Source organism: Schistosoma haematobium, chromosome ZW (genome assembly GCF_000699445.3).
Source record: "Schistosoma haematobium chromosome ZW, whole genome shotgun sequence".
Classification (NCBI taxonomy): domain Eukaryota; kingdom Metazoa; phylum Platyhelminthes; class Trematoda; order Strigeidida; family Schistosomatidae; genus Schistosoma; species Schistosoma haematobium.
The window spans coordinates 18,737,571-18,762,473 of record NC_067195.1 but is presented as its reverse complement, the minus strand read 5'-3'; the positions used below and the strand labels follow the sequence as shown (position 1 = coordinate 18,762,473).

Below are 24,903 nucleotides of genomic sequence, written 5' to 3'. Positions count from 1 at the left end.
TTGTAAAAGATCACTTTCATATGTAATCCGAAATCCAATCGATTAGGCTATTACTCGTCAAATAAGAGGTAATTTAGTGAAGCATTTTTAAATGTATATGTTATATTCACTACAGATTACCATTCAAAACCAAAGAACACTAGATATCTTTAATTTCCTTAAAGATGTTAGTGAAGTTCTAATGAGCAGTTGCAAGTGGTAAAGTTCACACACGACGAGTGTAACAGATGTTATTAATAGCATTGGACAATAGTCGTGCGACATCACAAGTTGATTAAAGTTAAAACTGTACCATTAGATCCTGACCCAGATGCTATAACAGTTAAGCATTCGCTGCAATGCCTGAAGTTCCTGTGTCTTTTACCTGATTGAGTCGTGAGTTCACATTGCTAAAGAGTCCTACACGAGAGTGAAACGGTTATCCAGTGTTCACTGGTTTCCAATCGTACCCTCTGAATAATACAGGCTACAAATTAAACTAACTACATACAATATTTATAACTTTAAACGTTCGAAATATATAAAAAGTTTGGCAGGAGCATAATAAGAAATCTGATTAATTTAAATAAAACACATAAACCACTTTTGGTGATAATAAAAAACTCAAAAAGGAATGCCAAATAAAGAAGAATTATTCAAATATCTTCAGCATAATGTTATATCACATGAGAAATCACTGTAAAAATGAAGAGCTTTAGACAGTTGTTTTGTTCCACACTTCCTGAACCCGTAAGAAGTATGCCTCGCATTGATCAAATACATGATCGATTTAGAGAAATTCGGGTCTGACGACAAGGGCTTTAATTTAAGAAAGTTTAGCGGGATTTCAACGATTAACATTTTTGTATTCGGTCGATTTGCAATGAAGAATGGTTATTATCAAATGTAGCTATTAATACTCAACATTACTTAAGAATATGTAGTCAGACAGTCGAATGGTCAGTTTAAAATACCTAACGGGTATAAGCACATACATATATAATCCTAAGTATGACTGAAAAACCAGTTTCTCACTTCCAGAAAAATGACAATGTAAGTATTCATCCTATGAAGCTAAGGTTGCCACTTTAATCAAAGTAACCTATCCATGCACACATACATAACATGACTGAGGTGAAAAGGGGAATGAAATTAAGTAAACTTCGGGTATCAGTCATAAGGTATATATATGAATACATTAATAATGCAAAATAAAGGGAAAAATATACAACCAATACAATCTAAGTAATAGAAAACGTCCAGTCAGTCCTTTCTGTTGTTAAGGGATAATGAGCTATCAGAATATCATTTCAAAAAATAATTATGTTTGGTGTTTGGAGGCAATCAGTAGGAAACGTTGAACCTAAGTTTCGTGTTAGTTGGTAATTGTCTGTACGTCGTAACTTCAATCTTGATCGACAGGTTCTGATTAACATTAAGGACTAGGCAAACATGATACTTATCAGAACTCAGAGATTAATAAATTTCTCAGTCCTACAGGAGGTCGGTTTCTAACCAAATCGCTAATTAACGTCTCAAACAGTCGAAGTGGGTCATGTGGTTTTGAACCCTAGTGGGATTTTCAGTTCCATGAATATCGAAGGTCTTTTGTAAAGACGAGTACCAACCAGGACGAAATTCATTCGCAAGGTTTCTGATCGGCTCCCTCCAACCACCTAACATATCAATAAAATGTAAGGGATGTCAGATCACTTACACTAGTAGCCACTACAAACTCACAATAAACAAAAGATAAGGATTCATTAAATTTTAGTTAATCTACACAATCCTCAGCTTCATTCTACTAAGTACTTGGATAATACGGTCATTGAATATATGAATGCGACCAAGTTATAGATATTAAGTAATTAATGTTTTCCAAACATTTCTAATATGTAGTGGAACCCATATGTAGGTTAATAAAATTCAGACTACACACACGGTACTAAATAATAAATAAATAAACAAAATACATAATAATCCGTGTCGCATAGAGACAGGTATCTACTTCAGTACAATGGAAGATGGTCGCGCGATTTCGTAGATTGGTTGAAGTTAAACATTAACACCAATGAATGCCGGCTCAGTTGTTTAGTAGGTTAAGCGTTCGCGCGCGAGAGTGAAGGCCCCGGGGTTGAAATCCCGCGAGCAGGATCGTGGATGCGCACCGCTGAGGAGTCCCACAACAGGACGAACCGGCCGTCCAGTGCTCCCAGGTTTTCGATGGTGGTCTAACATCAATCGGTTTATGATCTCAATAAAAAACTTAATAATCTCCACAACCCCTATACTGATAAATAATATAAACCAATTGGTAAAATTAGGTATGCTTTCGATAAAAGGTAGTGTAGAAGAGTTATACACACATGAGCTATACAAAATAACGCAGTGACAGTTTAGGAAAAAGGTTATAAATTTTTAAGATATGGTTAGAGAATAATGTAATTGACAAGTGATGAAAAAATGTGCCAAAATTTTAGGGCTCTTGGTTAAACGTTTTCACAATCTCAATTCGTATAATTATACTAAACATAAAAAGTAACCAGCTTGTAGTTTGTAAAGTTACAAATTTGATCACATCCTCACAAATATATGCGATATGATTGCGTTTCTTATCAGAACAGAAAGAAAAAAACATGCTATTTATGTGCATAATATGAGAATGAAATAACTGTTCATTGCCTTGGAATCCACGTTGAATACTTCAAGCAATTCAGTGAACCTACAGCTTTGAACCAGTTAAAATTCATTCAAAAGGTATATTTATTATCTTGAGTAAATTGGTGGTTATGCACAGATTCAAAATGATACACCCAGTGTTAACGTCAGAGATGGCTAAGATGAACTATTTCTAGTTTCTATGCATTTATAAAGTCACACTAATCAGTATAAAACAATTTTCAAATTCAATTCGAAATGTAGTTATTATATTCCTTCCATTTTATATCTGACCAATAAATGTCAAACAGTTCAATTCAAATAAGAATTGTGACGCAGCTCCACCACTTAATAACCACACACAAGGTCAATGGCTCTTAAATGTCTAAATAACTAACTGACTGACTAACTAACTAACTAACTTCAATATCACTTGCACAAATATACACACATTAATAGATTGTTCACAAACAATAAATCAGATATTATCCTACATTTGTCACAAATATACGCAACATTAACCAAATTCATTCAACACACAAATCAATAGCTTAATAGAGATTCAACTTTTCGGTCCACTGAAACGAAGTTATCTAATCATGGGACGATCTTGTCGACAAATAAAATTAGATTCAACTAAATTCCCCATTGTGCTTCGGGCTACATCTAACACTATTCAATCACTTACTATTCCGAGTGTTGCTTCTTCCTATCACACACTTACTGACTACACAGAACACTATTGTTTATATTTAATAAAATAATAACTGATATAATACATACTATTCAAATTAATATGTCAATTTCAATTAACTAGGATTAACAACAACAACAACAACAAAAACAAAAACCCATTGCATATAGTCACCATATTCGATTAACGAAAAGTGAAGTCACACTAAAAAATAATCAAAAACAGTGATCAAGAAATAAGATACGTGTCCGAAAAGCGCTAGCGCATCCATTCCTCAATATTCAATATGTGTGAAATGACAACGATTTCCAGTCAATCTCCGTCCATTCACTCACTTCATCTTCCGTATAACACATTAATATTCACTGATAATTTCATTTCAAACTATACATTTCACTTGATTTACCATTTCCATCACATAACTTGCGATGGTGATATATTCTGATTGAAGTGTCAATACAAGATAGTTTGAAATGATCCCAATCAGATTTCTAGGCAACACCCACAACCAATAAATTAACGAAAATAATGCTTACAAGTGATCAGTTTTCGGACTTTACTGAACACACTGATGAACATCACTATTAATCAGTCTTCCACCATATTCAAATGGCTTTTCGAAAATTCATCAATCACTTCAATAAAACGAAAGAAATCGAAAACGATTGGTAATCATTCGAACTATTTACGAAAATCCGCTGTTATATAAAACAAAACAAACATCATTTATTAACTAAGTAGTCAGTTTTAAAAATACGAAAATAATCAATTATGCTTAATATGCAGTAGTGGTGAACTATAAGGAGACTTAATGAGCAAACCCAAATTCTATAGGTTAATGAATGACTTATCAAGCTCATATTTAACAACCATCTATGTCTCAAACGAATTGAAGTTAGTGGCTATCTGGACTTGTAGTTTATTGGGCAATGTGTTTGTGTCTGGGGCGAAAGATATTGGGTTCAATTCCAGTCTATTACCACTATTGGGATGGAAGTACATCTAACTGACGAGTCTTAGAAAGGACAAAATGAAACTGGCCGTTCATCTAAATCCATAGATTAACAAAAGTATTTGACCTTTATAGACACCGATATTGAAATAATTCGAGGATCAGAATGCTTGTAGTGTTTGTACTGACCTTACTTAAACTATATTTAAGTAAGTTCACTGTTAAAGAGATTTCTGAATAATCTGTTATTTAAACAACATTTAATGGAGATTGAAGGATAGTTTCCATACAATTTTCATCGTATACTGTTATCAGATAAAGAGAGAATCATTCAGAATCAGAGGGCACTGATAAAAAATAATCACTTATACTGCAAATTCGATATTTCAATTCTCACAGATAGCAGGCTACTTTTAGATGATCTAAAATTCCCTAAAAAAAACATATTGAATAGACAATTATATATTAATACGGCAATACCGTAAAGGCTTGTTGGTTGATGCCATTAAAAATCGATTACGAATAGACACTGGAGGTTGTAAAGTACCATCAAACAACTAAAAACTAGGTATTTACAAATAACTTTTATTTCTTCTCAAAAAATCTTACTATACAGATAAGGATTGTATATTTAATAAACTGAATACATGTAATTCAAAAAAATCCACCAATAAAAACCAAATGTTTATCATAGAACAATTTTATCTCAGTCAGTCAAACATAATTTCGGAACTGGCATATATTTGCTTCACTCCAAATTGCTACTTCATATCAATACAAAGAAATTATCAAGATGAACAGTAAACTATTTACTATAATTCTAGTATCAGTGCTGTAGTACAAAGTCATTAGTCATAAAGAGTAAGATGCAAGAAACAGGAATTGATGTACAAAGTCAAAAATGTGAAATAATTCTGAATTTCAGGGTTTTAGGAATGAAAAGAGTGAGTGAATCTGAGTTGATGTGACCGATTTTGGATGATATCACTTAAAGACCCCTATCACTTGTCAGGATATACACGTAGACCCTAATCAAATAATCCACACCTACCAAAATGTCTTAGACCAATAGTGATAAGTCTTGCGGATTGAACGCTATATTCGTCTCCTAAGCCATTCTGTAACCCCCAAGCTAGAACTACACAGCGACCTGAACACGAGAGAGAAGATTCAAAGTATGCGAGAAGTAATTTACTCCAAGGTTCATTTTAATACAGAAAATACAGGGTTTTTATAACATTTTAATTGTCCTTGGGTTGTTAGAAGATTCTAGAATGCTACTAAACATAGCAGCAGCCAAACAATCAGAGCCCCTGCACGCGACGTTTCGCTTCCTTGATATTTTTGGCTAGGGCTTCAAGTGAATGCTGATTGGATGAAACGCTTCTTAGTGTTTCCTGATGCTTGCTTGTCTTGTGCAAGCAATTTTCTGGATCATCCCAACAAATAGTCAGTAACGTCATGTATTGATGCCACATCTTAGTTATGCCCCTTAATTTTTTCCACTACTTAACAGTCGAACTAAAATAGAGCGATGGTTTTATATACGTAACTCGCAAGGAGACCACACATTATCTAGCATTTTTTTGTTAAGAAATGATAGTTCTTTTGTGGAAAGATAACCGCAATAACATTTTCTCGATTCATGCCTCCGAAGTGATTTTTATCGCTATTTGATCGGTTATTCCCACTCTTAGTTTGCGATTTCATTATAAATCATTCCAGGTTCATTGTTGGTCTCTATATACCACAACGTTGTCCCATTACAAATCTAACTTCAGATCTTTTATATAAGCTTTTGTTGAACATCCGACGTCATCTTGTTTTCCATGGCGTTGTGGATTATTATTAACGTGTTGCATGTCAGTCATCCAGTTTATCAAGTCTATATCAAGTCCCATTCATATCATAAGAATTTCTAAATCGTGTGCAATTAGAAATTACAGTAGGCCTCTATATAGTAAAACATGACAGTTATACATATCTCAATTACCTCAGTCGATGAGGGTTCTCTACCTAGTCTGGCGATTCAGTATGTTATTTTTCGTTTTACTTGGAGCTTTCAATACTACGTATACTTTTAACTCGTACCAAAAAAATTAGAATACACTATTCACGCCTCTGAATTAATTAGGCCACTCATTGGATAATATTTTGAGTTAAAGCTACCTTATGATTTACATTTCTAACTGAATTCAGTTAGACAACTGTAAAAACCAAAAAAACATTGAACAACTGTTTCATTGTAGTATGGAACTTGCTCAAAAATGTACATTCATGACTGAATCAGGGATTAAACTTAAAATCTTCAGGATTCGATATGAGCTCTCAACCTTTAGATTACTGAGTTGGCGTTCAATGGTTTACTTCTCCAACTGAGTTTAATAGCACATAACCATCATCCAGTGATGCCTATTACTAATTTATTGTACTATGAACGTAGTTGTTGTCCAGTGCTTAATGGTTTTCAATACTTGTCTAGTTAAGGTCAGTTTGTAATGTAAATTATAAAAGTCAACAATTTTCACAAACCTCCTACACTGATGAAAATCATTTTATTTATAACTAAGCATTATGTTTACTACAATACTGACAAACGAATTATATTTTTATCATTGAGGATTGAATTACAAACCGAAATGCATCTTCAAACTTATTCAAATGATTTTAATATTTATCAAATCAAGTTTTTTACTTCCCTTAATTACAGTTTTTAAACTAGACCAGAAATAATGATTTAGTCGAATTTCTAAACTCCCTTATAACTCTACAATCATAACAATCTTAATAGTTTTATATTATGTAATACAGTTACAACTACAAAATAAAGTGATGGAAACAATCAGGATCTTTCCATCGCCAAAAAATCAATATAAATATGTATACATCTTCTTTCCTAGATGTATAACGGGATAAACGATAATAATAATAATAATAAATCCTACAAAATTTAATTACTTACCACTAACCCAAAGTGGTAGCATGTCGGCTTTTCGGTATTAGAATGTGTAGAATATTTGTCAGAGTGTATATCATCATGCAAACAATAGGGCATTTTTATTCTATCAGGTTTTTGTTGTATACCACTGTTATTATTATTGTTATTTAATGAGCGTTTCGATGGTGATGTGATCGACTGTACACAATTCGATATAGTACGTAATGATTTACTACGTTTTTTATGATAACTTATTAAATGAGATTTATTTACAATAGAACCTTCTATGGTATAAAAACTATTATAATCATCACAAGTACCGATATTCTTATTATGATTTTTTAATAATCGATTCGATTTTCTTCTTACTGAATGTGTAATGAAATTTTGAAAACGTTTTAAAAAAGTTTTTGTTTGTTCTATAGTTCCCCGCTGTTCTTCGTCGTTACTATTATTACTATTTAATTGTGTTGAGACTGATAAGTAGGCTAGTCCAGTTGATGATAATTTTGAGGAAACTATTGACTGTGACAATGTTTTCTTCTCACCATTAATAACAAATGAAGTATTGATTGGGTCTATCGAATGATTTATTTCGCAATTATGACAGATACAATAAAATCCATAATGATCTTCGACAAATTCTACGTAATTTTGATGTAGTTGTGGGGTATGGTCATGATGGATTAAACATTCTGAGTTGCCATTATTATATTGAGATGATGAGATTTTATTTACATAATTCCTATGACTAGTAACAGACAACGACAGTGTGTTATTTAAGATTGAGTTGAAAATCTCAGATGATGGTGGATAACTTTCATCTGAGCAAAATTTATGCGGATCACTGTTATTTAAATTTGTCTCCGAAGGGGATGATAATGACGAAGAAGAGACGGTGGACGTTGATTTCAATGTTGACAAATAAGTGAAAATCTCGGCAGAACTATTTATTTCAGTGACAGAATGCATGTAACTTACAATAGTATATTGACGGGTAGAAAGAATACTGTTTAATGCTAATAATACTGATTGGTCATCGTTGATTAATTACTGATTTAATAATAAAGCAGTTTAATTGATGTTTAAGCAGTCCAAATAGTTTATCATTCAAATGAGTAATATTTGTACAATCCGGTAATTTTAAGGAGGTAATTGATGATAAACATGAGAAATCTGGGCCGCTATGAGAGGACGATGTTATGATTACTGTAGGTGGAATGGAAATGTACAGTATGATGAAGTCGGTTGAATTTGACAAAAGTGCGACTCTAACATTTACATTGATGATACCAGTGGAAACATCAATTCTCAAGCTACAAAATAATTGGATTTCGTCTGCCATAAATATATCTCAGGGATAGTATGGAACCTTTCCCCATTGACGAAGCGTGCTATTAAACACATATCCAAAAACCACTATATATATACACACACACGTATGGACTAGACATTTAAATACGGTAAAGGTGACTAAATGATTCCTATTGGACTATAAAAAAACATCTCCACACAGCCTATATAATACATTTTGAGAAGATAGACACACTAATCTAGGAGGAAATATGTAAAAGGGATGGAGGGGAAACAACCTGTTTCAAACAAATGAACATGTTGGGTCTTCCAACAACATGAATAATGTGACCTTGTCGTGTATGCGTTTAGTCAGATAGTCTTGACAAATCTATAGATTTTGTTGGTGAATTAAAAATCAATCAACAAAACGATACAATATACAGCATCTCAAAAAAGTTACTTAATTGCTACATTAGTTCACAACTTTATCTTAGAAACAGATCAGTTTATTATATTAAAAATATTTTCCCTTTCAAATGAAACCTAAAAATCGAGAAATTGAAATGAGCCTGTTAAGTATCAATAAAATGTTAATTTAATTGTTGAATTCATGAGTCAATTAAAGTTAGACCTACATAGAAAACCTGGAAGCACTGGACGACCGCTTCGTCCTAGTATGGGGATCCTCAGCAGTGGTTAAGTGCTCGCGCGCGAGACTGAGAGGTCCTGGGTTCGACACTCGCAAGGCGGGACCGTGCACGCGCACTGCTGAGGAGTCCCATACTAGGACGAAACGGTCGTCCAGTGCTTCCAGGTTTTCCATGGTGGTCTAGCTTCAACTGACTCATGAATTTAACAATTAAATTACAAGAATATCCACAAAACCCTCTCTGATTAAAATGTTAACTTGTTAAAGGTAATAGGAAATAATATTGATGATTCTTAAGGAATCGATGTTTCTCACTCCACTTTTAGATACCATATTCTCAATTCTTGAATAAAGTCAAATTTACATTTACTCATAAATCAGTTTTTTTTCTTAAATGGGTGTAAAACTAACCTAAAAACCATGTATATAGAACTGTGTACAATTGTTAAACTGATTTCACCAAAAGTGATCGAATGAATCATTAGAAACTTGAGCGTACTTTAAGTGAAATTAAAGTAAGGATATTAGCTGATTATACGCACATTGGATACAGTTTAGAATAATATTACAAGTCTGAAATTGTGTCAGATTAGATCATCATCGCAAACCTAGTGTTAAAGAAATTTTAGAGGAAATATGGAAAAATATACGTAAATTTGTCGTTAGGATAAAAAAAAACAGAATAAAGAAACCTCTGAGATGGTGGAGAAGATTTGTAGCTCAGGTGGATGATTTTGGTGGAGTTTTGTTCTCTCAGAGAACAAAACTCCACCAAAAGAAACCTCTCACAAACGTGTGTGTGCGTGTAGTAACAACTGCACAGGGACTGTAAAACAGGTGATCGATGATAATGGGTAAATAGTTTAAAGATGATTACGGAATTACTTGTCATCGTAAACCAATAAAAGAATAAAGCTAAGAGGTTAAGTTTCGAAATTTAGGACAAGAGTCAGTGCTAAGAGTTAGGGAGGGAGAATGCTTCGTGACCATAATGATTAAGACTTAAGTGAATAGTCCTTTAATTTTAAATCACAAAGTCTACTTAGTTACTTTGGAAAATCCACAAATCATGCCCAAACGATATATTTATTTTAATACTGTTCGTTTTCTATCACTTTTTCATCTTCATTTTAAGGATCATTCAGGTTCATAACTATTCCCTACTCTTATCCTGGTTATCGGTTTTAAGCTTATCAATAAGTAACTATTGGTAGGTTTCACTGAATCATTAAATAGCTTTTATTGATCAAGTTATTTACCACAGCGCTTAAAATTTTGCTCAAAAATCCATAGAGCCTCTATCCTGAACAGAATGGATTCAGCAGCGCAGTTTACTTCTGTCGAAATGAACTTAGAAAAAAACTTCGTGTACATTAAATAAACATTAAAAGAATAAGCTTAGAATTATTTCGAATTTGTAGAGCTTTAGTTATATTGAAATAAATTTCTATCACATATTAACATTAATTAGAAAGTCACTACAAAGAAAGATTATTAGAATGTAGTACCATTCTGCTTTACGAATACTATTCAATGCATCCACAACTCTACTTAGTAAATGAGGTATATATTTCGCGACAATCACCATAGTAATCAACCAATAAATTAGGATCCAATCTCCTACCTTTACTAACATCATACTATTTACAATACAACATGATATTTGTTAAGTATTACGGACAGATATTAGCCTTCCGGTTTAAATGACTTCAAATGTTACGGTTCACAATTACAACTTCAAGACATATCTGTTGTGAAATGAACCATTTGAACGAGCTCTAAAGATTCTATATTTGTAACAATTACATACCCGTTGAACAATTTAATGATTACCTGGACTCAGTAGTTCACAGAATAAAGTAGTGTATTCAGGGTTTCAGTATAAACGTTAACAATAAAATTCAGGTACATCTACCTAGCGAGTATCAAATAGAAATAAATATGAGCCTTCCATTTGAATACTTCTTACAATCCCAAGTCCACTGAAATATGTATGTATATTAACAGTTTTCTTATTGATAATAATATGAAAATAGATCATCTCTAAACTATTGACCAATTGATGGGTTCTTTTGATTTGTATATGTCCGTTTATTTGTAAATTAATCCTTAAATAACTGAAATTGTTCTCTATTGTTATTTGGTTGAATACTAACTTTTTTAAAAAAATATGTAAAATATTCATAACACAATCTGAGTGAGTAATTCAAACATACCCATCATACAAGTTTATACATGAAAATTTAAGATCAGTAATAGAATCAAAATGTAACATTAACATTTCTAGGTTCACGGTTTATATCAGTTAAAATAAGATTCAATGTGTTAGATTCATGCGGATCAATATGTGAAAATAAACTTTATACAAAGAGGTCAGTTCAATGGAGAACTTAATATCTAGTTTGAATGAGTTTTAGTCAATGTAATAAAAAATCAATACGAGGAACAAGTGTATCCATAGGAAAATATTTAAATAACGAATTATAAATTATTCAAAATTTATTTATTAAAAAATAAAGGATGAATCCTGTTGTGACGTGGGATGTCCGTAATCTGATACTGATACACAGTGTACTACGCGCTAACCCCCCACCACCAACTGACCACTTGAGCGAGAAAGTGTATTTGACTATCGAATAAAATGCACAAAAACTTATCCATATATATAGAATTCTATCCTTAGGAAATTGACCCATTAATCCCAACGAGATGCACTTGACCTTTAGTTCACTTCTGATTGCCATCGATTGACCTTAATCACTTTTGATTGGCTCTCCATACCAAATTCACCTGTGATACTGTCACATAGATTTTGAGCTATTTAGTACAAGGTTTTTAATTACTAATTTCTATCATCTTAGAGATTTTATCCAAGACATAATTGAACTTAATTCATTTTTGTATTGGTTGTTTGAATCTTCCCATTGGTATTTACGACTACAAATGATCAGTCTCTTATTGGCATATATGCATCGTGTGCGGATCGCTTCTATGTTGACTTAATTCACAAGCATTGTAAGCAAAGATGGATGCTTGCTAGCAGTGGAATCCAGGATGCTCGTTTCGTCCTATTTTTAACTGGTTAACTGGATGTACCTGCATCTCAGAGTTGATGTTCACTCCGAGACTCAAACCCAGTGCCGTTCATTTCAGACACCATCGGTTTATCAACCTAGATACTGAGTTGACGGTACTGGGTTTGAGTCCCGAAGTGAACTTCAACTCTGGGATGCAGGTACATCCAGCTGACGAGTCCCGAATAGGACTGCTAGTCACCATCCATCTCTGCTTATAACATTTGAGCATGTCTAAAGAACTCATTTCAACGACAAATGATTCCATTGACTTGAGTAATGTTTATAGGATTTGATCACATTTAACTTTCTACATAATTTTAATTTAATTACCAGTACCACCGCAGTACGTCATCACCCAGTTATCTTGGTTGGTGGTTTTTATATAAGGTGAATGATATAAAAACGTTTGTAAAATAACACTAAACCTTAAGTAACTCATCAGTGAATCAATAGTATTTAGTTATATAGCAACTGTGATAAAATAACAAATTGAAAAGAGCAAGAACAAACATGAATCTTTGTTCTTGCTCTTTTCAAAATGATAAAGGGAACTATGTGTATAAAATAACAAATGACAAGCATTTTTAACATAATTGATGAGCTTTTAAATGTTGAACTAGTTATTATAGTAATTGAAAAAAGGTTAAGAATGAGGAAAGTAGTCCCTCCTAACAGTTACATTTATTGAAAGCAATGAGCCAATGAAATTGACCTTCAAGTATTATTGATTTATGCTCTATAAAGAGAAAAAAAAGACTGGTCCTATTGGCTAAGTTAAAACTTCAAAATAAGCACGAATAATTACCATTGAGCAGTATGAAATTATGAGGTGAAATAGTTGATTGAGTTCAGCTGTTTCAATCACATTTAATAGATGTTATTTAATTGATGATCAATGTAAAAGAAATACCGTGTAAAAAAAGACACCCGAAATCGAGTTACAGAAAGTATACAAAAAGACTGTCTATTAATTTACGGACAATGAAGTATGATTACGTAAACTGAACAATGAATTGGTTTGTAAATTTATCTTTGAACTATTTGTTGCTATGTTATAAAAAAAACCATTGAATAGTAAGCACCATAGATGTTAAGTGTAGAGTACTTTTGACAAAACACCTATAAGCCAACTGGTAAATATGTAAATCATTACTAATTGTGTTACTTAAAGGGTATGTTGAATATATAAGCAAAAAGGTAATGGAAATTTGAACTCCCTAACCCCTAATTAACATTGGATATATATATATATATATATATATATATATATATAACCACCGGACATTGAAAATACACTCTGTATTTTAGAGGTGACTCTTAATACCATGACTTTTCATTTCATACTAAAAGAACTTCACAAGTGTAACATTTCAAAATAAGTCATATTTCACACTGTCCTTTATATTGGTCAATAACCAATAAATTTGATACACATACTCATGTTAAACCAATCACATTCATCAAACAGTATATAAATGAATGTATTCCGTCTAGTCTATTTTAATTTTCTATATATCTATAAATAATACATTCAAATAGGAAGATCAACTACTTCACTTATTATATTAAACACATCGAGAGTTTTTAATAAATACAAAATTTTAACCACCTTAATCTGTATTGTAAATTGTTTTTTTAAGTGAGTCATAGGTTAACGACAACAACAAAAAGTACTGACCATCATTGTCATCATCGCCATTAAGAACAATGACAATAATAAGAGAATTACAATTGAAATAAACAATTCAGGATAATAATTGTTAGTTTGTCCAGATTATTGATTTCTACATAGAAAGATGAATGGAAGAGAGATTATTGTCCATTTTAATAAATTACATTTGTTACAATTAAAATTTTTAATTATAATCTTAATACGATGACAATTAATATGGCAGATGAGTAAACACACATAGTGAGACTGAATAATGTACAGAGAAAATTAATTTCAGAAAGGGTTTTTGTGGATGTCATAGTAATTTCAATAGTTGAGATCATGAGTCAATTGAATCTAGACGACCATAGAAAACCTGGAAGCACTGGACGGCCATTTCGTATTATTGTGGAACTCCTCAGCAGTGCCCATTCCACGATCCCACCTCGCGTCAATTGACTCATGATTCAAATATCGGAATTACTGTAATATTCACAAAAACCCCTTCTGGTATTAATCAGCATATACTCACTAGTGACTGGCTTCAAGAGTTCTAGTGAGAAGCAGTGACCAGTGGAGTTCAACCGGGTCTGTTGTGAGATAGTAACTCACTGAAGACAATGGTAGATGTGTCGATTAATTTCGTGGGTTAGTTAAATTTAGACATTAACAACGCTGGATGCCGGCTCAGTGGTCTAGAGATTAAGAGCTTGTGCGTGGAACTGCAGTTCCTGATTTCGAATCCCGAGTGCAAAATCGTGGGTGCGCACTGCTGAGGAGTTACACAATAGGACGAAACGGCCGTTCAGTGCTTTCAGGTTTTCAATGATAGTCTAACTTTGATCGATTCATCATCTCAATCAAAACTTAGTTATCTCCACAACCCTATACTGTGAATTAATGGTTTGTTTTAAATTATTAAATATGTGTAAAAAGGTTGAAGAGTCTGTGAATGTGTAGTTTTTTCTAATGTTCAATGATTAAACTGAATCAACCAGTGATCGTGTATACTTTTTAACATGTGCTTAGATATTACACTTTTAACAACACATTGATTTTAATGGTTTAACCATAGATTAATATTAGTTAACCAACCAATGCTATTAATAGATGTTTATGCAACATCAGAGCGTTCAGAGCTAGTAGTCTAAAGGTTAGGCTCTCTCTATGGGAGCAGAAAGTCCTTGGTTCAATTATCAATGGGATCAAAACACAAACAACCCTATCCTAATAACAAAACTAATCAAAAGTAGACTAACATCAAAAAGAAACATAGACCTTTATAATTGAATAATCTATAAACCCAAAGCTACTGATTTACATTTTGAAGAGTATCCTGAGTCACATTGTCATTTTATGTTGTAAACCTATGCAGCAACTTCTTTTTGAATACTCTTAAAATGTAATTTAATATATTTCTTGTAGGAAAACTCAAAAATTCAGCAAGAAAGTTGATTAACTAGTGTAATTCATTTATTCAGATTCAAATTGGTGTATTAAGCATCCAGTTGAATTTAATCCAAATATGAGAGTTATGGATGATACAAAGTTCCATATACAAAACTTTATAGGGTAAGATTTTGACTAATTAACTCACTGCTTAGAAATTGAACCAGTACACTATTGACCCAAAGTTTCAATTTATTACGCCGATTCATAAAGTTCGCGTTTATTTTACCAGCTAAGTGCATAGAAGTTGCGATTACGAACTATGATGATCTAATTTTGTTGGTTTACTCATCACTATTTTATTTAATAAAGAAATGTTTTAACAGGAGCAGCTTAACTGCCTATTAAATCAAGCTTGTTAAACCGCTAATTCAAGAAAGAAGTTAAACCATTTACTTGAATAGACATAACACTATCTCCCGGTTAAAATAGAAGTCTATAATGTACGAAAAAATAATTATATCACCGATAAACATGTATTGAATCCATTCTATCGATATGGCTTTCTGATAATGCTTATTACAAAGCAAAATCTACTATCAAATAATTACCTAGTCTTCATTCAATGCATATATTACATCCCCTTTATTGTATAAAAATCAACATTGTCATGGTGAATTAGAGTACATTATAAGAGAAATGAAATATACATTATAAAAATAAATACTAATGATAAAATGATTACATTGTGTACAGTTACAGGTGTTTATTAGTTTAAGGTGTGCATTTGGGAATATACTAACACACACACACACACACACAAAGGAGAGAAACAACTTATTACTATTGTGTTGTACACCTTTGAATGGGAAATAAATTGTATATACAAAAGGAATATGATTTATACAAATATGTAAATAGTATCAACTTTTTTGACATATCTATAACTTTTATACTTTTCCTACAAAATACATATAGTTTTCTTTTTAAGAAGACGGAGAAAAAACATTATGATTTATGCATAAATCAAATTAAGAATGTAAACATTATCTAAAGAAAAAGAGTTCGATAATGGTTACATTGATTACCTGTGATGTAATATAAAAGACAATATTTCGTAATAGTTAACAGCTATATCACATTTTGTATTTAAGTTGTTTTATTATGATTGTAGCTAGCTGAATATATACATCGATTGTGATCATCGACAGCTCGAATGTTAAGGTTAAGCGCAAGCTATGGATGCTAACGGTCTAGGGTTTGATCACCAGTAGATTCGTGAATGAGTACTAATAAGTAGTCGCATACAAAGATGAGACAGCTGGTCAGTGCTTTCTAGTTTCCAAGTTTTCTAAGACCAGTTTGTGTTGTAAACTATAAAATTCAATAATCTTCATAGATCCCTTACACTAAATAAAACTACATTTAAAAAGTTTACCTCTATTTATCTGAATGTATTACAGTTGTCTGTTGTCAGGATTGCGTTATTGTCGAATACTATTTTCTTTACATCCATTATTCATTTGGCCAGCATTTAGACCCTTCCTGATCAAAAGGCAAATGAACTTTCATTTACTGAGATTATTTATCGAACCACAAAGTAGATATTTTATTTAATAATAATAATAATAATAATCTTGAACCACTCAATTTAGTGAGATTAAATTATGATGAAGACGCTTAAGTTTGAGTTATTTACCTTCATCTACTTTTTAACTAATAAGTAGTAAGAAACTTAAAGAATGTTTTTGTGAGACCAAGTTACTGGATTTTTGCTGAGGGTCATACAAGTAATTGGCTTTAAAATTAATTTCTGAAGTACTATTAACATATTCAGTTTAGTGAAATCCAACCATTTCAAGAGTGAGTCAAGTAGTTACCAATAGCATTGTAGGGTTTAAAACTAAATCGTGAGTTGAAATCGGAAATATGAACCATTTGATTAAAGTTCAACAGTGTGTCATGATCATAATAAGATCTGAAGGTTTTTGGTTCCATCTCATCATTTTTCTTGAGTATAAAACATTGAGAAGTCCCAAACTGGGTTAAAACAGGTGACTAAGCCTTCATGGTACCTAATATTTCGTCAACCATTTTCCGTTTCCAAAAAAGTGTACTTTCTATACCAGCTGGTTCATAACATTGATTTCCAAAGTTTTCATTTACTGTGGTTAGAAGTCTTTTTTAAGTTCCAATCTATAAACGGACCATTCTCGACACTGAAGACTATAGTATCAGATTAGTTTTCGTCCTAATAATTTGTTTCTCATTATGGTGATATGAGGTACTGGAACTTGGACCGACTCACACTCAGGCATAGTTCTATGATAACAATGACTGATTTATTAGATTGACACTCTTAGCTAATCCCTCTATGATCATTAAGTTGATAATTATGCAAAATTATACATGACAACCAAAGAACAGTGTTTCAACAACTCCCAAAATGATTTAGAAAAGGTGCTGATTAGCGAGTAGTTAGTTTATTAAAAACCAAATCAATCAATTGTAAAATAAAATTTCATCATTATTAGGACTACAATTAAAATGCAATATCATTTGAATTTCAATGCCAACTAGAATTCCTATGACCGATTATTCCTCACGAAAAATTATTACGGAAGTACTAAGAGTAAAACCAAGGAACACATTGCGTCGAGAATTGGAAGCAGACATCAAAAGAACGAATAGCAAATGGGAAGGATTGCACAGGACAGAGTTCGATGGAGAATCCTGGTGGGCAACCTATGCTCCTCCATGAGGGGTAACAGGGTTAGGTAAGTAGTATTCCATCTCTGACACATTACAACTAATTCGATCCATTTAGTGGGTTAGGTGTTTACTTATTTTGAAGGACATATATCTTTAAACTATTCCATTTTAAATATTTGCTTATACAACTACTATTTTAAACAAAATTAACTCTATGTGCATGATCATAATAATTTTGATAGCTTAACTAAGTCGAAATTTAAAATGTTATTAAATTTTTACATAACTCAGGATGCCATTTATACACTCAATGGTGTTGGTATGACCTGTGAATTGAATGCTGCTTGTTATATCTGGTCGTCGCTGATTGTTGTTACGTCGGAAACGCTTATCATTTATACTCGAAACGAGGGGGGCCCCTGCAATTCCGACGACGCGGAAGTAAGAACACAAAGACAGATACATGTGAAGATTTATTCGCCCCAAAGTACGACGATGACGACGACCCTATTCGAAAATACACTCATTTATATATTGATTTCACACCCATTTTTTGATTAATAATTAGAATAAAATCACATATATGAAAAAATACTTAGAGTTATAAGAAATGACTTACTGGTCATAGTTCATGTCAATGGAATACAAGAATATCGTATATTATACAGAATAAAATATCATACGAGAAAAGAAAGCAAATACTGAATGATCACATTGAATCAAAAAGGAAGTAATCTTGACCAATAACTCATAATGAGTAAATCAATCGAAAATTGACTTTTCTTTTCATCATATACAATGTCAGTATCATGCAGCTGATTTCAGTTTAAGTATAGGAAAATGTAAAAACGAGGATTCAATGAGACGAAATTCCCAACAACAAAAAAAACAAACTAAAAAGTTTGTTAAATATTCAACACACTACAGATTTTTAGTACTAGTACTGATGACTTAATCACCTGTTATGTATGTATACATTCATTGTGAAAACAATTAAATTCGAATGAATGATACGATTAATTTATGAAGTTTGTGAAACGAGATTTTATCGTCGACTCTGATGTTAACAGTGGAAGAATTTCTGGAAAACATTTAGGAGTAGATTAACCTTCAATTGATTAATAAACATTCATGATTTCCTACGAGATTAAATCTAAGCCTATAACATTGAGTTTACAGTTAGTATGACATCAATAATCAACTGTATCTACCACCTTTCATATGAAATTTTATTTATTTAGTTACTTTAAAAGAAACACTTATTGGGTAAAACATGTTTCCATTGCAATATATGGTATGCGAAAATGCTTGATCCTCTCTCTTTGTAAGGAAATCAATAAGCTGTCAAACAAATTTACTTTTCATTCATCTTATACTGACAATGCAATTTCCTCATGACTTTAGAATAAGTAAGATTAAAGGCAAAACAAAATGCAAAATATGTAGGGGAGTTCCATACTCTTACATGGTAACTTTTAACTCTTAAACGAAAGTAAAAATACTCGGAAATGTTAGATATTCTACTTTATTAAACGTTGGAAAAGGACGATTAACATCATACTATTGGATCTAGCGGTGGTCAATGGAATTTAGCAGAAAATCGAACCTTTAAGCATTGACTTAACATAAGATTTAAGAAAAAACGCGGTCATGATGGTAGTAGAAGTAGGTTGTCTTAACTGAGTGTTACAGATAGTTTTGAATGTTTTTTTAAATATAAAAAAGTGTGGTTTTAAGATAAGTGAGTCATGATAATAGTTTACATATAGTAGTTTTCTGTTTGATCATGAGAATTACCAAACATATGTACCCAACACACTGGATTAAATAGTGTTCAGCATCAGTCTGTTTTATGTGTGATTAGAAAATAGTGAATAGTAACTGATCTATTTTCAAACCATAGTATTTAAGGTCTGTTACTTATGTATGTAGACACATCGATGGACAAGTAGCTAAAGTTATTATGATGCATTGAAATAGTTTCCGTTTTAAGCTTCTCTCATCAACTAGTATCGGATAAGATACACTGTGTTCATTGATCGATTACTTTACAAATCTTAGTATCAAAATTAAATCTCAGATTCTAAACCTCGATGATAAACTGTAACTTAAACTAACAACAATAAATACGCAATGGATATGGGTTGACAATTTGATTAAGTGCAAAGCGATGGATGGTGAATCAGAATATCATATAGAACAGAGTGCATTCACTATGATGTAGGTATATTTAACTAACGGGCTTGTTATTGATCTGAAGTTTGATACAGTCATGAACACATTTCTCTAATTCTTAACCTATCTAATTAGATAGGAGACAATGGTGAATGAGCTGTATTGATAAATCATTATACTAACAATTGATATGCATTTATAAACAGTTGAACTGATTCCGACCTGGATATCTGTACACTGGTGTTGGGTTAGTGTATATTCTTTTCACTGACCATAGTTCAGCCAGACTGCATTTTTCTAGCTATGAAACACCGACACGTAGTGTGTATTGACAATCGTACTGAAGTATGTTCGATACATTCCAGTTCACTATTCCATCATAGATCCAACTATGAAAATTGAGATGGACAATATTTTTGTAGTAGATCCATCCCAGAAGCTATTGAGTTACAGAGTTAATACGAAATACTAGAGGTTGAATAGAGTTATCAGACATTCCAAAAGATATCATATCGTATTTATTACCAACTTTTGTGATCTTGATTACTAAGTGACATAATTTACAGATCATGTTAAACACTTCCTTTGCAGACTAACTTGATAAGTAACAAAATCCATATGCGTTAAGAATAAATCAGTGCAAATAAGTTTAACCAGCTTAATACACTCATTTAAATATAAAAAAAACAGAATATCTTTCTCATAGATCTGTTTTACGGTCAACTATCACACTAGCCCCCAAATGCCCTGGTATGGCCGAGAGTGGGGTGGGCCCCCTTTCCTTCCTCTCGAAATGCTCTCAAACGGCCACGCGTGTACAGCCTCTGCCAGAAAAGTCCTACTCACTGCCTTCTCGTGGCATTACTGTTGTTTACGAAAATGAGAGGACGAAAAGCGAATGTCCGGCGCTTTAACCGGATCCCAAACCAGTCGTGCACATGGGCTCCAGTATCCTAAGGGAACGAATGGCATATGAACCAATCGTTGGTCACCGGCTACCATGGGACTGCATCTCCTCACGATGCTCCACTGCCTTGTGGGTCAGACCTCTAGGTCAGAGGCTCGGGGTGTGGCCCCCTAAGAAAACCACCTGCTTCGGTCTGAGCACCCGGGCAGTATCACAGCCCACACACAAATATAATGATAATGAAAATGTGTGGCGCATATATATTTGATGCCCTTTTGTATCAATATTTATGTGTTCAAATAAATAAATAAGTAATCGCACGAATATGAAAATTAATGTAACATGAGAAAAATAAAACGAGTGTAATATGGGGAATACAATGTGAACGAATTAAGAAGTACATTCTTTTTTTCTCTCTAAATTTCATTCATAAACCTTAAATGCTTAATTGGGTAAAACGTGAGTCAATCTCTTCATAATTTAATTCTAATTTTTAAATACTTTAAGAAATTTAAGAGTTTTAATTAATACACTTCGTGGACGTTAAAGTTTCCTAAAAATAAATTAAGTATTTATTCATCTAATGCTACAGTCCACTAATGTAGAATTAGTCTACTTGAAATGTCAACCAAATAAGGATTATAATCAGAGAGGGATAATGGCTAGCAGTGGAATCCAGGACGTGCGTTTCATACTATTTGGTACTTCTCAGCTAAATGCACCTGCATCCCAGAGTTGATATTTACTCTGGGGCTCGAACACAATACTATTCGTTTTAAACATTATCGCGTTATCCAGTAATTGTTTTAATTTGATGTGAAAACCGTCTAACTATTTATCGGTCTTATAGTGATTAAATAAACGAAATATATTTCAGAATGTGTTATATGTGTAAATCAAAATTACTAGGTTTTTTTCTTACATAATACACATTATAAATTACTTAAATGTATTTAAGTTGTATTTAAACTTTTGTGCCATATTTTTGGCTACATATCGATCATGCATCTATACCCTCAACCCCGACAGACAACAACATATCATTGTATGGAATATAAATTTATTTTTACATTAGCAACCATATATGCATGTTGTGTTGTAAACAGTATACACCAGATGGACTGTTTTAACGATAACATTGTTATTACCAATATTATTGTGTCCAATAACAACCGAATTATCAATTAATCAATTGTACTAAATAGGTTGTGTTTAACATTTTTGACCTACATTATTCCGGATGTTTAAAAATCTAATAAGTATTGATAATTTAAATGATAATAGTAGCTAAACAATGAACATAAATAAATTTATGGAGAGGGAGACATTAAAAAAACGAAACTTATTTATTAACAAGAGATTGTAACGATGCATGAAAAGGGGTGAATTTATGGAACTCACAGAATAAATTTACATGAACAATATTATTTGTTTTGATAGCTGTCAAAAGATAAGCTAAAATGGCTTAGTGACAACTTTCTATGAAATTCTAGAATTATGCTTCGACTTATTTGAGATACACTAATCAGATATATATGAATTTCATAACTAGTAATTTCAATGAAACTGGAAATTGACAGTCATGTAGTAACGGAGAAGATGAATAATGAAACAGAAATAAACCAAATTACTCCTCTAAAATCTCTAAATTCATCATACCAACAAATTCAGAAGAATTTTTTTCTGTATCAAAGCTGAAACAAGATGATAATTCATGTGAGTTGTATTCATAACCAATAGAAATTCATAGTTTAGAACAGAAAATACATTAAGACTGTTGAAAATCACATATAGGAATTCATTATCTATGAAGAATTATCGACTTACTATGCAAATAAATCCATACATTTTGGATTTCTTTAAAACAATGCACTCTTTCAAATAAAATCTAGATTTTAATGTAATTTAACTTGGGGTTCTCAGTACTTTACGAATCTGATTGACTTCTGAAATAAGATTTTCTTATCAACACTCAAGAAAACTATTTTTAGACTATCTGCTACTTGTTGTTAAGATTCAACACCGTGTTACTGAATTAATCACAAAAACGGAGTTAGAATTTATTTTGTCATCTTGAGTGCTGTTAGAGGTATGAAATCATTTATCACTTCCCGGTTTCCCACACAGTGGAATGGTTCTTCTAGAGGTACATGTAAAGGAAATTGGATTAAAGATGGTCTTAGTGACCTGAAAGCGTGACCGCAGTGCCCAAGGGACAACTGCTTGAGGCAAGTCACACACCTTTTTGTGACTAATTTTCGTGTTAGCTCCCTACTTGTTGAGACCTTACCGCCGGAGACGGATATCCGTGGGATAAGGCGAGGTGTGCATTTTTAGGGTCGACCTTTTCTAACCCAACCCCTCCTTGTAGGAAGACAGCATTACTGCCATGCTGGCTGTCTGAAGGAAACACCTTACTGCCGTCACACCTCTATACAGTCAGCAGTACAACTTTGCCCCCGGACATTGGGTTTGCTGCTTTTGGTCTTACCGTTCTTCAACCGACCTGTCTGGCAATGGTAGGACCTTGAGGAACGATTGTTCCAAACAGTATAGCTCGACTGGTTGATCACAACAGGCAAGCCCGACCACCACGTCAAGGTAGCAACAATGGTCGAGTTTTTTTGTCATAAGTTTGCATCAGATGAGTCAATTTCTGGCGATATCATAACAAATGTTGTTTGTTCTCACAATACATTTGTTTTTAGTGAAAACCTTAGTAAATATGAAGCGAAAATTCTCAATGGGTTCAAATCTAATTATAGTTCTGACGGACCAATGAAAAATGTTATCTATCTTAAAAATCCATTAATGTCTAGTCAGTGTGAGAAAAATATTTCAAATGAGTCAAAATCCAATCACCTTTCAGATGTCATTGTAGCAGATATTGGGCGCTCTCACACCTCATATATGTTAACATAGAATCCCTCCTCAATGATATGATAAATCAGTTGACATAACGAGTGTTTGCCAAGCAGTCGCGAAACCAGAATGTCCAGGGATCACAAAATGACCCCACACGTCCCGATACGCACATATAATGAATGTGCTAGTAGTGATAAAACAGTTCAGGTCAATAAAGTCACATTATTTGTAACGTGGATACATGAAGATCAAACACTATTTCGTAGGGGAGGGAGAATCATATATGCATTGAACAAAGCAATGAAGTCAGAAAGTTAAATGGTCATCTTTCCAAATAAAGCTGGAACACAACCATGTGACCGGCCGGGATCTCAGGGAGTACGAAAAAGAAAAACCCTTGAACAGACTCTCCACGAAAAACATATTCTCACGTATTCCATTAAAAAAGAAGGGGAGGTGATATGGCGGGACGAAAAGTCAAAATTAGATGGATTTACTCATTATGATTTTTATTCAGGATTACTTCCGTTTTAATTCAATGTAATGATTACTCAATGTAATATCTGTTCCTGTTTTCCTGTAAGATAATCTGTTATGTCATAACATACAATATTCTTGTATTAAAAATTGACATGAACCATACTCAGCATGACATGTAGCATATGATCTTGCCATAACTATAAGTATTATTCATGTATGTGATTTTATCCTAATTATTAATCAAAAATAAGTGTATGAATCAATATATAAATGAGTGTATTTTCTACTAGACTTGTCGTGGTTGTTCATGCTTCTGGCTGCTTGTGGAATATATTTCCTTCTTCCGAACTTGAACTTCTCTCTCTAGTTAGCTGGGCTGGGACGTATCGGAATAGCTAGCTTATCCGTCATTGTATCACAGAGTCTACGTTTCGTTTCCAGATTAGGGGAACTCGTAATCTTTTCAAATGTAGCAAAATTT

At 32.7% G+C, this 24,903-nt stretch overlaps 1 protein-coding gene across 3 annotated transcripts in view; it reads right to left on the bottom strand.

Moving 5' to 3' along the window:
* The window catches only part of MS3_00002937 (uncharacterized protein), a 72,102-nt gene that overhangs the window by 40,451 nt on the left and 6,748 nt on the right, over nucleotides 1–24,903 (bottom strand). The window contains exon 1 of one of the 3 annotated variants that reach the window (XM_051210599.1): nucleotides 7,246–9,110. The exons of 1 other annotated variant lie outside the window; for it this stretch is intronic. In XM_051210599.1, the coding sequence (XP_051070606.1) occupies nucleotides 7,246–8,193 (948 nt within the window). In that variant the 5' untranslated portion in view covers nucleotides 8,194–9,110. Of the gene's footprint in view, nucleotides 1–7,245; nucleotides 9,111–24,903 lie in introns of those variants that run through there. One more of the 3 variants, XM_051210600.1, reaches the window with a different exon arrangement.